The sequence below is a fragment of the Nothoprocta perdicaria genome, unplaced genomic scaffold (genome assembly GCF_003342845.1).
Source record: "Nothoprocta perdicaria isolate Ctin4 unplaced genomic scaffold, notPer1 scaffold_103, whole genome shotgun sequence".
In the NCBI taxonomy this organism is placed as follows: domain Eukaryota; kingdom Metazoa; phylum Chordata; class Aves; order Tinamiformes; family Tinamidae; genus Nothoprocta; species Nothoprocta perdicaria.
Genome location: NW_020454128.1, coordinates 674,007 through 685,424, shown reverse-complemented (window position 1 = coordinate 685,424; position 11,418 = coordinate 674,007). Strand labels below are relative to the sequence as shown.

The 11,418-nt window shown below is 65.9% G+C and overlaps 1 protein-coding gene across 1 annotated transcript; it reads left to right on the top strand.

Annotated features, from left to right (window-relative positions):
• The first annotated feature begins 2,964 nt into the window (after positions 1-2,964).
• Positions 2,965-10,795, top strand: SLC39A14 (solute carrier family 39 member 14). The gene is made up of 8 exons (XM_026042296.1): positions 2,965-3,189; positions 3,710-3,896; positions 4,585-4,754; positions 6,529-6,651; positions 6,808-6,993; positions 7,382-7,589; positions 8,112-8,296; positions 8,457-10,795. Exons 1-8 carry the CDS (start codon positions 2,965-2,967, stop codon positions 8,601-8,603), a joined length of 1,431 nt encoding a protein of 476 aa, XP_025898081.1. The 3' UTR covers positions 8,604-10,795.
• The last annotated feature ends 623 nt before the right edge of the window (positions 10,796-11,418 follow it).

Below are 11,418 nucleotides of genomic sequence, written 5' to 3'. Positions count from 1 at the left end.
GCCCCGTTCCCGGTCCCTGCCCCGTTCCCTGTTCCTGCCCCGTTCCCTGTTCCTGCCCCGTTCCCGGTCCCTGCCCCGTTCCCGGTCCCTGCCCCATTCCAGGTCCCTGCCCCGTTCCCGGTCCCCGCTCCGGCAGCAGGCTGGGCGCACGGGAACGGAGCTGCGAGGCTGGCGGAGGGGATGCCGGGCAGCCCTGATTCCAGGCAGGCGGGTGACGCTCACGGGCTCCCAGCAAGCACATTCCCTATGGGAATTGTTCCCTGATGCCCACGGCTCGCCCAGGTGCGAGGGGCCAATTGCACCTCGGGCCACGGCTCCGGTGACGCTGCCAGCCCCTGTCCTGCTCCCTCCGGACACTGCTCCGCTTCCGAGCGCTGCCCCGGGGGCTTTCGGGAAGCCCCTGGCGCCGCCGGCCGCGCCGCTCTGCTGCTGTTTTCTCTTTGCACAAGTTGTTCCCGGCATCCCCTTCCCGGGGCGGGGGGTTTTGCAACAGGGATCGATAACTCCCGCTATAAAGGGACGGAAGGCCAGGCAGGGAGTCGGGCTGCGGATCCGGGCCGGCGGCTCCGGCTCGCGCTGCTGGGCGTCTCCGTGGGCTCCGGCAGCACCGCACGGCGCTCCGGAGCGGGATCGCTCGGCTCCATCCCGCCGGGAAGGCGAGCGAGCCACAAAGTAGGTCAGGCCCCGGGCGCGCTCGGCGCCGCCGCTCCCGGCGGCTGGTGCCCGGCCAAGCCGAGGGCTCCGGAGCTGGGACACGGGTGGGCACCTTCCTCCTCCTCCTCCTCCTCTCCGGTACTCCCGGCTTGTCGGAGATGACCTTTGTGCAGGAGAAGGAGAAGGGGCCGCCGCGGGAGGCCAGGGGGTGCCCGGGAAGGCCAGGCAGGAGCGGGGAGCGCGGCCGGGAAGGGGCTCCCGGCGGATGGGATCGGCGGGATCGTTTCCCTCCTTGGTGCGCTCTGCCCTGCCCGGCTTGCTCGGAGCGCACGGGGCTCCGGGAGGGCGCTCCGCTCCCGCCGGGAAACGCGGAGCAGAGGGCTGCCGGCACCCGCGGAGCCAGGGCTCCCGCGCCCCGTTTGGGGAGGAGAGGGATTAGGCGCGAGCCTACAGGCTAAGCCCTGGCGCAGGGTCCCCCTGTGCCGCGAGCAACAAAGCCGGCTTTTAGCTCTTAAACCCGCGGGAATGCGGGAGCCTCCGGAGGGAAGGCGGCGGCAGAGGGAGCCGCTCGCAGGGCTCGGGGCTGCCCCGCGCCCCGCGCTGCCACCGGCCAGCGCTATTTTCAGAACAATTGCTTGGCCGGAGCTCAAAAATGTCCCGGGCCTCTTTTGGGAAGAGCCCGAAAGCTGCTGCCCGGGAGCAGGGGCCGCTTGTTGGTGCCGCGGAGCAGCCGGGATTTGCTCCCGGGATTTGCCCCCTGTGTCCCACTTGCCCTGAGGAGCCCGTGGGCAGCCCGGGGGCAGCGTGGTGCCCTGTGGAGCCCTATGGAGCTGCCGTGTGGTGCCGCGGTGCTCCAGCCTCCTCCCGCGGGACGTTCCCGTCCCCGTCACCCCACAGGGGCTCGAGCGCGTGCCCTGCACGCCGGGAACGCCCTTGGGTTCCCTGGGGATGCTCGGGCACGACGGGAGGCGCCAGGCGATCCCGCGGCGGGCTCTGCGGAGCCGGGCCCGAGGCGCCCGGCCGGGCGCTGCCGCCGCTCCGATAAGGCCCCGTGCCACGTTCTCGACAGCTCCGTAACCTTTCCCTCCCATGGAAAAGCTCCAACGCCCGCGGTCCGCGCGGCTGGCGGGTGACGCCGCCGTCCCCGTGTTTGTCCCCCGTCCGCTCCCGGGACAGTTTGCTCCCTGCGCCCCGGCGGGGATGCCGCCTGCCTGCGTGCCCCGCAGGGCAGCGGTGCTTCCTGGCACGTCCCGCGCCGCGGCCTTGGCAATCCCAGTTGCCGCTCACCTGCCACCAGTTTTCCCAAGCTGTTTTTTTTCCCCAGAGCTTTTCCTGGGCACGGCTCCAGCGCGGCCTCCCGCGCTGTCCCGGGGCTGTTCCCCGCTCCGGGTGCACCCCACATCCCCGCCGCTTGCCTCTTATTGATCTTCGGCATAAATGAAAAGAGCAGAAAGGGCAAGGATTGAGTCTAGGCAAATACTCTAAAGGCGGCTGCGGTGCCGCCCGGGCAGGTTCGTTGCAATTAGCATAGTTAAAGTATAACCTAACGAGCGTGTCCCCTGTGGCCCCGGGGCTGCGGGGTGCCGGGTGCGCGGTGCGCTCCGCGCTCGCTCCCGCGCTTCCCACCGGCCTCTGTCCCGCAGGCGCCAGTCGCACGGAGCCAACACCGGCAGCTCCCCCTGCATCCGCACGCGGTGAGTGCCGGGCGCGTGGAGGGGTGTTGGGGTCCCCGCGGGACGGGGGGAAGCGGCGGGTTTCTCCCGTGGGGGTGGGAAGGCACCCCGGGAGCGCGTGGGCACCCCCGGTGCTGCCTGAGGAAACGCGCTGGCCTCTGGTGCCGTGTCCCGCTGCCAGGGACTGTCCCATGTCGTGCCATGTCCCAGGGCCACGTCAGGGCCCACGGAGATGGTGCCGTGTCCCAGTGCCCATGGACGTGGTGTCCTGTCCCGGTGCCAGGGCCCATGGAGATGGTGCCATGTCCCAGTGCCATTGCCCATGGAGATGGTGCCGTGTCCCAGTGCCAGGGCCTATGGAGATGGTGCCGTGTCCCAGTGCCAGGGCCCATGGAGATGGTGCCGTGTCCCAGTGCCCATGGACGTGGTGTCCTGTCCCAGTGCCAGGCCCCATGGAGATGGTGCCGTGTCCCAGTGCCCATGGACATGGTGTCCTGTCCCAGTGCCCTGCCACCTCCCTGGCCCTTGGCCCTGGTGTTGGGCACCCCGAGGGGCGCCGCGCGGGCCGGGCTCTGCCCGGTGCTCGCGGCGGCTCAGGGCACCGCGCTCTCGTCCGCAGCAGCGCCGGGACGCCGGGATGGCGGGCGCGGGCGGCCGGGGCTGCTGCCTGCTGGCGCTGCTGTGCGTGCTGCGGTGCCCGCGCGCGGCGGCCGCGCCACCCGCCGCCGCCTTCCTGCAGGACGTCCTGCAGCGGCACGGCGACGGCGGCACCCTCAGCCTGGCGCAGCTCAAGGCGCTGCTCAACCGCCTCGACGTGGGAGTGGGGCGCGCCAACGCGTCCCGGCCCGCCAACCTCTCCCGGGTGAGGAACCTCGCGCGGCGCTGTGGGGAGGAAGGCGCCGAGCTCCTCTCCGTGCTGGCCGGGGACGGGACAAGGGCAATGGGTGCAAGTTGAACCCCAGGCAGCCCCATCTCCGTGCGAGGAGGAACTTCTTCCCTGTGCGGGTGCCCGAGCCCTGGCACAGGCTGCCCAGGGAGGCTCCTTCCTTGGAGATCTTCCCAACGCGCCTGGATGCGCCCGGGTGCCCCCTGCTCTGGGGGGGCAGCGGGAGGCCGGGGGGAGCCCTGTCTCCCCCGGGATGCCTGGAGGGTCAGTATGGGGCTATAGGGGGTGTGGGGAGGGGGGTCAGCGTGGGGATTATGCAGTGCCAGGGTGGTCAGTGTGGGATCTATGGGGTCCCGGGGGGGTGGTATGGGGATTGGCGGGTGTCTGAGGGGTGTCCCTGCTGGAGGATGATCCCTAGAGGCCCCTTCCAACGTCGACCATCCTGGGGTCCCGTGGAAGGGCGGGAATCGCGAGCCCCGCTGCCGTCCCCCCGCAGTGCTTCGGCTCCGCGGAGCTCTTCGCCATGCACAACCTGAGCGCGGCCTCGCGCCTGGGCGCCCGCGAGCTGCAGGACTTCTGCCCCGCCGTCCTGCAGCAGCTGGAGTCGGGCGCGTGCGCCCCGGAGAACCTGGAAAACGAGGAGGACGAGCGGACGGAGGAGAGCCGGCCCAGCGCGGCCGAAGGTGAGCGGCACGCGGGGCCTGCGCGCGGAGCGCCAGCGTGCGAAGCCACGCCGGGTCCCGTTCCCATATGGAATGGGACCCTGCCGGGAGCCTCTGCGGGTTTTCCTTGCTGTGTTTGTGCCATGGGCTCCGGAGAGGTGCTGTTGGCTCCGCGCTTCCAGCTCTGGAGCCTGGTTTGTTCCCACGTGCGCGTGCCCGAGGTCTGAGCTGTTCCATGGCCCCTCTCCTGGAGTCCTGGATAAGGAGTCAGGCGGGGGGGTCAGCATGGTTGGGAGCCCACTGGGCGGATGGGCCTGTCCCGCCAGCCTCCGGCCACCGCTGATGCCAAATGGGCTTCCGTGAGCCCAGGCGGGTTCTGGCGCTGCCCGAGGCTGGGACAAGCTGTCCTGAGCACCGCATCTGCTGCTCGCACCCGCCGAGGCCAGGGCGCCTCAGGGAGCCTTTTCCAAGCATCCCGGAGGCACACGGCACGTCCAGAGATTCCCTTCCCACCCTCTTCCCGCCCCAAAACTGGTTTATATCGCAGCTGAAGCGTCTGGAGCGCAGGGAGAGCTGCTCCGGTGCCGTGGGGCTGTGCGAGCCCGGAGCGAGCCCGGAGCGAGCCGTGTCCTCCTGCCCGGACTGGGGCCGGCCCCGGAGCCGCGGGAGCCTCGGTAATGTCTGGCCCTCGTTTCTTCTCGTTCCGCAGTGTGGGGCTTTGGTTTTCTCAGTGTGTCGATGATTAACGTGGCCTCCCTGCTCGGAGTCTTCATCGTGCCGTGCACCCAGAAGGCCTTTTTCAGCCGGGTCCTCACGTTTTTCATCGCGCTCTCCATCGGCACGCTGCTCTCTAACGCGCTCTTCCAGCTCATCCCAGAGGTGCGGTAGATGGTCCCTGCATCCCTCCTGTCCCGAGGGCGGCTCTCCGGGCGCCTTCCCCGCCTGCACCCTGCTGAATCCGTCCGATCTCTCCGGGACCTGAGGCTCAGGGGATCTCTCTCCACGCTGGCTGCCTGTGCAGGGCTCTGCAGGGCTTTCGCGCCCCTCCGAGCACCAGAAAACGCCTCGAGTCGCACGGGGCGGCCGTGCCCGAGAGCGGCCGCGGCCCCGCGGCCCCCGGCGCCAGCGGCGTGGGAAGGTCCCTGCAAAAGAGGAAGGGTCAGAGTGTAAAAGTGCAGAGAGCAGCCCGGAGAAGCAGCGGCTCCTCCACGACCAGCAGCCTCTGCTGAAGCTTGGAATTGCTCTGTCCATGCGGGTTTTTTGCTGACTCGCCAAGACGGGCGCTCCCCGGAGGGTTTGTGCCTACGTGAGGCTCGAGGTTTCCTGGTGCTCTGATGGGTCTGACGGACACATGGCAACTTAATTGTGTTGTAATTGGGCAGTTCTGGAGTTGTACGACCACATCCGAGGGTATCTCCACAGGGCTGCAGATCCGGAGGGGCTCTCGCCTCCACCGGCCGCAGCCAAGCGCTGGTTTTCCCGGCTCCTTTCCAGCTCCAGAACTGCAGTTCTTCTTTCCCGAGCGTAGGAGCACGGCAGCCGTGCGTCCTGGCGTGCCGGGGGGTGCCGGGCACCTCGGCCCCCCGTCCCGCAGCGAGCCGCTTGGAAGGGCTCCGCGGGGATGACGCTCGGGGAGCGCGGGCTCCGCGGCTCTGGAACAACCCGTGGCCCTCGGGAAGCCGCTGCCGGCCGGCGGGACGGGAGCTCCCTCCCACGCCTCGCATCCGAGCTGGCCTGCGGCATTCCCAAAGGGCCGGAGCGCTTGTTGCAGAGCCGCCGCGGGCCCCGCTCTGGAAGCAGGAGCAATGAAGGATCAATCACTAATGAATGTCCTCTTCTCTCCCCCCTCTCTCTCCCGTGCCGCCGTGGACTCCTTTGCTCCCCTTCCCCGCGCTGAGCTGCCCCCTTCCTCCGCGACCGCCTCTCGCCCGCTGCCCCGGGGTGGGTTTGGCTCCCGCCGCAGTCTGGGGGTACGGTTTCCTCTGCGTCACCGTCATCTCCCTCTGCTCCCTGGTGGGGGCCAGCGTGGTGCCCTTCATGAAGAAGACCTTTTACAAGCGGCTGCTCCTCTACTTCATAGCTCTGGCGATTGGAACTCTCTACTCCAACGCCCTCTTCCAGCTCATTCCCGAGGTAGGGTGAGGACCGCCGGGTCGCTCCTTTTCTCTCTCGGGGGCCGGTTGTCTTGCTGGGCGCTTGCTGGCCAAGGGGGAGCCCCACGGTGGCCCGGAGAGCGAGGTAGGGCGGCTGCAAGCCCCTCGGGAACGCGAGCTGGAATTGCGCGGGAATTCCCGCTTCCCCAGGGCCTCGCCGCCCTCCGGAGGCTCCCAGAGAGTATCCAGACTGATGGATCCAGTGTTTTTAGCATCCGGACCGATGGATCCAAGGTTTTTAGCACCCAGACCGATGCATCCCGTGTTTTTAGCAACCAGACCGGTAGATCCGACGTTTTTAGCACCCAGACCCATGGATGTGCTGCACAGGCTGCCTGCCTGGGGGATTCGGGGCAGGTTCAGGTGCACGCAGACCTTTCTGCGCCCTCCCCGGGGCAGCCGCTGCTTGGAGGGAGGCCAGGAGCCGCGGAGCGGCCGCCGCGGCGCGGGGACACGCGGAGTGCTGCCCGCGGCCCCTCACTCGCTCCCGGCGCTTGCAGGCCTTCGGCTTCAACCCTCAGGAGGACTACTACGTCTCCAAGTCGGCCGTGGTGTTCGGCGGCTTCTACCTGTTCTTCTTCACTGAGAAGATCCTGAAGATGCTGCTGAAGCAGAAGGACCAGGTGAGGATGAGGAGGCGCTGTGTGCTGCCCCAGTGCGATGAAGGCGGCGAAACCCCCGTGCCGACGGAGCGGTTTCCTTGGATCGGGGGAGAGCCCCGTGGCTTTTGTGCGCCCGGGCGGGAAGCGGCGGCCGCGGCTGAGCCCCTGTCCCCGCAGCATCACCACGGGCACAGCCACTACGGCGCCGAGGCGCTGCCCTCCAAGAGGGACCGGGAGGAGGGCGTCACCGAGAAGCTGCAGAACGGAGACCTGGACCGCATGATCCCCGCGCGCGGCGGCGAGCTGGACGGCAAGGGCGCCGCGGGCGACCACAAGGTCGTCGTGGGCTCGCTCTCCGTGCAGGTTAGCGCCCGGGCACGGGGCCGCCCACGGGAAGGGCCCGGGAATGGGAGCGGTTTAAGGGTATCGCACCCGGCTGGCAAGTGCCCCCGTGGGCAGAGCAAATCCTGCCCGCTTGGGGCAGGAAACCCGGGTGGATTAACCCAGGTGGGTGTTTATAGGGTTGGAACAAGCCCCTTGGTCAGGTGCTCCAGGGCTCGGCGGGCAGAGCTGGGAGGAGTTTGTTGGGTTAAACCCCTGGTTTGAAGGGCTCGGCGGGCAGAGCTAGGAGGAGTTTGTTGGGTTAAACCCCTGGTTTGAAGGGCTCGGCGGGCAGCGCGGGAGGGCAGCGCGGGAGGGCAGCGCGGCGGCCGCTGCGTGCGGGCAGTGGTGAGCGCCGCTGCCCTGGCAGGACCTGGCGGCCTCGCAGAGCGCGTGCTACTGGCTCAAGGAGGTGCGCTACTCGCACATCGGCACGCTCGCCTGGATGGTGACGCTCAGCGACGGCCTCCACAACTTCATCGACGGCCTCGCCATCGGCGCCTCCTTCACCGTCTCCGTCTTCCAAGGCATCAGCACCTCCGTGGCCATCCTCTGCGAGGAGTTCCCGCACGAGCTGGGTACGTGGGGGCCCGGGGGACCTCCAGGCTTCTCAGTCCTGCCCTCCTAGTGCTAACCCCGCTGCTTGGCCCATCTAATGGGTATCGGACCTGTTTTCCTCGGGAGAGAGAGGACCGCGCGATGGAACAAACAGGATTGGTGTGGGGAAGGCCAGGCATTAAACTGCACTGAGTAATCTTGGCTCTAAAAATAACGAGGTAATATGATGTCTGAGATTTAAATTTAGATTGAGACACGTGCAAATAAACGCAGCGAGACCTCGCCCGCTCGGGCGCGTTGGGTGCCAGCAGGCCGTGCCTGTGGCCCCGGGCATCTCTGTGTGAGCAAGGGGAGTCCTGTCCTCCCTTAGGACCCCCTAAGGGATCTGGGGCAGGTTTTATAGACTTGCATGAAGGTCAGGCTCTATGGGGATGGCAGCGCATACGGGGCAGGTCAAGCGCCCTATACGAGCCCCTCGATGCTGTCCCGCGGCGATCGCGCCCGCCCTCCTCATCCTCCCCGTCCCCCTCTCGCCCACGCAGGGGACTTTGTCATCCTGCTCAACGCCGGCATGACCATCCGCCAGGCGCTCTTCTTCAACTTCATCTCGGCCTGCTGCTGCTACGTGGGCCTGGCCTTCGGCATCGTGGCCGGCAGCCACTTCTCGGCCAACTGGATCTTCGCCCTGGCCGGAGGGATGTTCCTCTACATCGCGCTGGCTGATATGGTAAAGGCGGCGCGCGCGGCGCCGGGGCGCGCGTCCTGCTTTGCCCGCGCTCGGCGCTGGCGGGCGAGCCAGCCTCAGCACCAGCAAGCCGGGCTCAGCGCCGGCAAGCCGGGCTCAGCGCCAGTAAGCCAGGCTCAGCGCCCGCTCCGTCTCCCCGCAGTTCCCCGAGATGAACGAGGTGAGCCGCGAGGACGAGCAGAACGGCAGCGCGCTCACCACCTTCGCCATCCAGAACGCGGGGCTGCTCACGGGCTTCACCATCATGGTGCTGCTCACCATGTACTCGGGCCAGATCCAGATAGGGTAGGACCTGCCGCCCTCAGAGACTTCTACCCATTTTTCCTTTTTTTTCCTTTTTTTTTCGGGGGGGAGGTGGGGGGGGAAATTCTCTTATTTTCTTTTCCTGCTGCGTACGATGGTACCTGTGCGGGCACTGACAGCACAAAACACTACAGGAGAAGAGGCATTGCTTTTGAAACTATTCCACGGACTTCATATTATTATGATTCCAGGGGTGGGGGGGCTAAATCCCCTTTGCCCAAGGACCGGCTTGGCCCAAGGATCTCTTCCCAATGTCGTAGCCGTCCCCTCTCCTCACGTCTCCCAGGAAGGACGGAGTTGGGCTATCGGAGCTCCTCTGGCCTTGCATTCGGAGCTGCTGCGGGATGCCCTGGCAGAGCCGGCCCGAGGGGGTTTAAGCACATTCGGGTTAGCAGCACACAGAGCAGGGGAGGCCGGAGCGTCTCCCGCGCAGGTCAGACACCGATACCTCCCCCGGGTTCCCTGCGGCCCCAAGGAAGAAAATCCTCCCACTGCTTGTGCGGGGCGGCTGCAGAGAGGGGCACGAGGGCAGAGCCGGGACGAGGTCCCGCGCGGGCTCCCTGCCTGGGGAAAAGCTCTTTACACTGTGACCAAGCGCACGATGGCATCTGCGATGGGACATCTGCTTTTAAACACTCATGCTGCGGAGTTGCAGAGGTTCCGGGTGGCGAGGGGTTTGCTTTCTGGAAGAGAAAAAAAGTGAAAAAGGAGACCGCGAACCTCTTTAGGTTGTGTGTTTAGGGAGAGGCTAATGAAGAGTGTTGCAGGTGCTTCATGACTCTGCTTTGGGGCTGGTTTTCCCCAGATTCACTAGGTGAATTGACTTATTATCATATTGATAATGTTGCCCATCCCAGCCGTGTCGCCTGCGGTTCCGTTGCAGCCCTCTGTCTCCTGCACCCGCCCCGAGTGGCCTCCCGCACCCAGCGGGAAGGACTCGGTGGCCGTGCGGCCAAGCGGGACCTGGGGCGGGTGGCTCAGCCTTGTGCACGTAGCACCGGTTTGGGGAAGGAAGGGTGCTGAGGAAAATGCTTCGGGTTCTGCAAGGTGAATGGGAAGGTTGCACCCCGCTTCCACCCACCTCAGGGTGGGGGACGAGCCCCCAAACGCAGGGGGGACATCAGCGCTGTCCCGCAGCAGTGCCGCCCGTCTTGCTCGGTGCCTGGTTGTAGCTCCCAGTTTGCCTTAGGTGAGAGCCAGATTTCGTTCCTCTTACGCTCCTAATGGCCATCACCGCGTCCCTAGGTGCCCAAAATGTGGCACTGCCAGGGTCTTTGTAGCCCCCAGGCTCTGCTGGGTCCCACTGGCATCCCGAAGGGAAAATACCAGAGCTTCTTGGGAGCACCCAGGGGCGCAGCGGGAATGTGTCGCCCTGGCCCTTGCTGCTGCCTAGGGAGATGCTCAGTTGTTGTTCCCGCAGATGCCACCTTTGGGCATCTTTTGGGCACCTCCTCAGTCGTCCCCTACATTTGTCCCCCCGGGCGTTTCCTTGCCATGTCCAGGCTCAGAGCTAGGTGGCTGGCGTGGTCACCCGGTGGCATTTCTTGTGTGACCAGCACCGTCCCAAGGTGCTGGGTCCCGGGGGCAGCAGGGCAGCGCTGGCCTGTGCAGCGGCCCCCCAGGACGCAGGTTCGGCTCGAAGTTGGGCCATGACAAACTCCTACAACGCCCACTAACATGGCGGGGCGAAAGCAAGCCCTTTGGCGGGTGGCATGCCGCTTATCTCTCAAGGAAGTGTTTGGAAAGCACTGTATTCCTGGCAGTTTTCCATGGGGCAGAGGGCACTGCCCACGGAATTCACGGCAGGATCCACGAGCCCGTGCTCTCCCCGTCGTAAGTTTAACCCAATTTCCAGCCCACCGAATCAGCTCCGAGACTCCGGGGGTCCAAAGCCCCTTGGAGAAACAAGGCTCCTTGGCTGGGAGCTTTGGGGGACCTTCCTGGGACCACCGAAGGGCAGAGCAGCTGTTGGGTGGTTGGTACCAGCCTTTGCGGACGGGATGGAGCCAGTGGGAGACGGAGGAGGGAAGGTGACAGCACCTGAGCTTGCGTGGGGTTTTTAATCTGTTTCCCTCTCCCGTGTCCGGTTAGAAGCTCAAGTTCCATCTCAGTATTTTAATAACTCAGGTGTCGTAAGAAGTACTTGTCGAAACAAAGAACATAACTTATGTCGTGTGAGGTGTAAAAGTTATTTGTAAAAATTCCATAAATAAAATATATTCTGTAATGACGGAGGGCTGCTAGCGTGCTCTGTGTGCTGCCGGCTCTGGGAGGCGACCGTGGTGGCAAATGTCCCTGCGGTGACAGCGATGCCGCCGGCACTGCAGCATCCCCGGGGAAGGGGCGGCTGCTCCGTACTCGGGATTTTTCCATGCATCCATCCCTGCATCCGGGTGATGCACTAGGGCCTTCCCGCGGCTCCGGCCGTGCAGTGTGGCACGGCGGACGGGAGGTGGCACTGACACCCGCTCATCCGTCCCCCCCCCCCGCATGGCGTCCCCTTCGTTTTGGGCTCAAAAAGCCCTTTTTGGGGCCCTGCCTGTGCTGCGCTGGTGCTGCCGGGGTGGATTCCCGTCTCATGGCAGGAGGGAGCCCGGCTCACAGCGCTGCCCCCGCAGCCGCAAAGAAAGCCATGTTTCACCCCAGGCTGCTCCATTTCCCCCAGCCTTTTTATAGGCCAGGCCCGGATGCAATTTTAGAAAGCCTGTTTTTACCAAAGCAAACAAACCTTGAAACGCGACGGTTGTTTTTAAAGCGGATTCTGCTGGAATAAGGAAAGGCTACGGGATAAATTTGGCTCG

Bases quoted from the DNA above. Each gene is read 5' to 3' on its own strand.
- SLC39A14 (XM_026042296.1), top strand. From the start codon at position 2,965: ATGGCGGGCGCGGGCGGCCGGGGCTGCTGCCTGCTGGCGCTGCTGTGC. The intron at 6,652-6,807 runs GTGAGGATGAGG...CTGTCCCCGCAG, and splicing joins TGCTGAAGCAGAAGGACCAG to CATCACCACGGGCACAGCCA. The intron at 6,994-7,381 runs GTTAGCGCCCGG...CTGCCCTGGCAG, and splicing joins TGGGCTCGCTCTCCGTGCAG to GACCTGGCGGCCTCGCAGAG.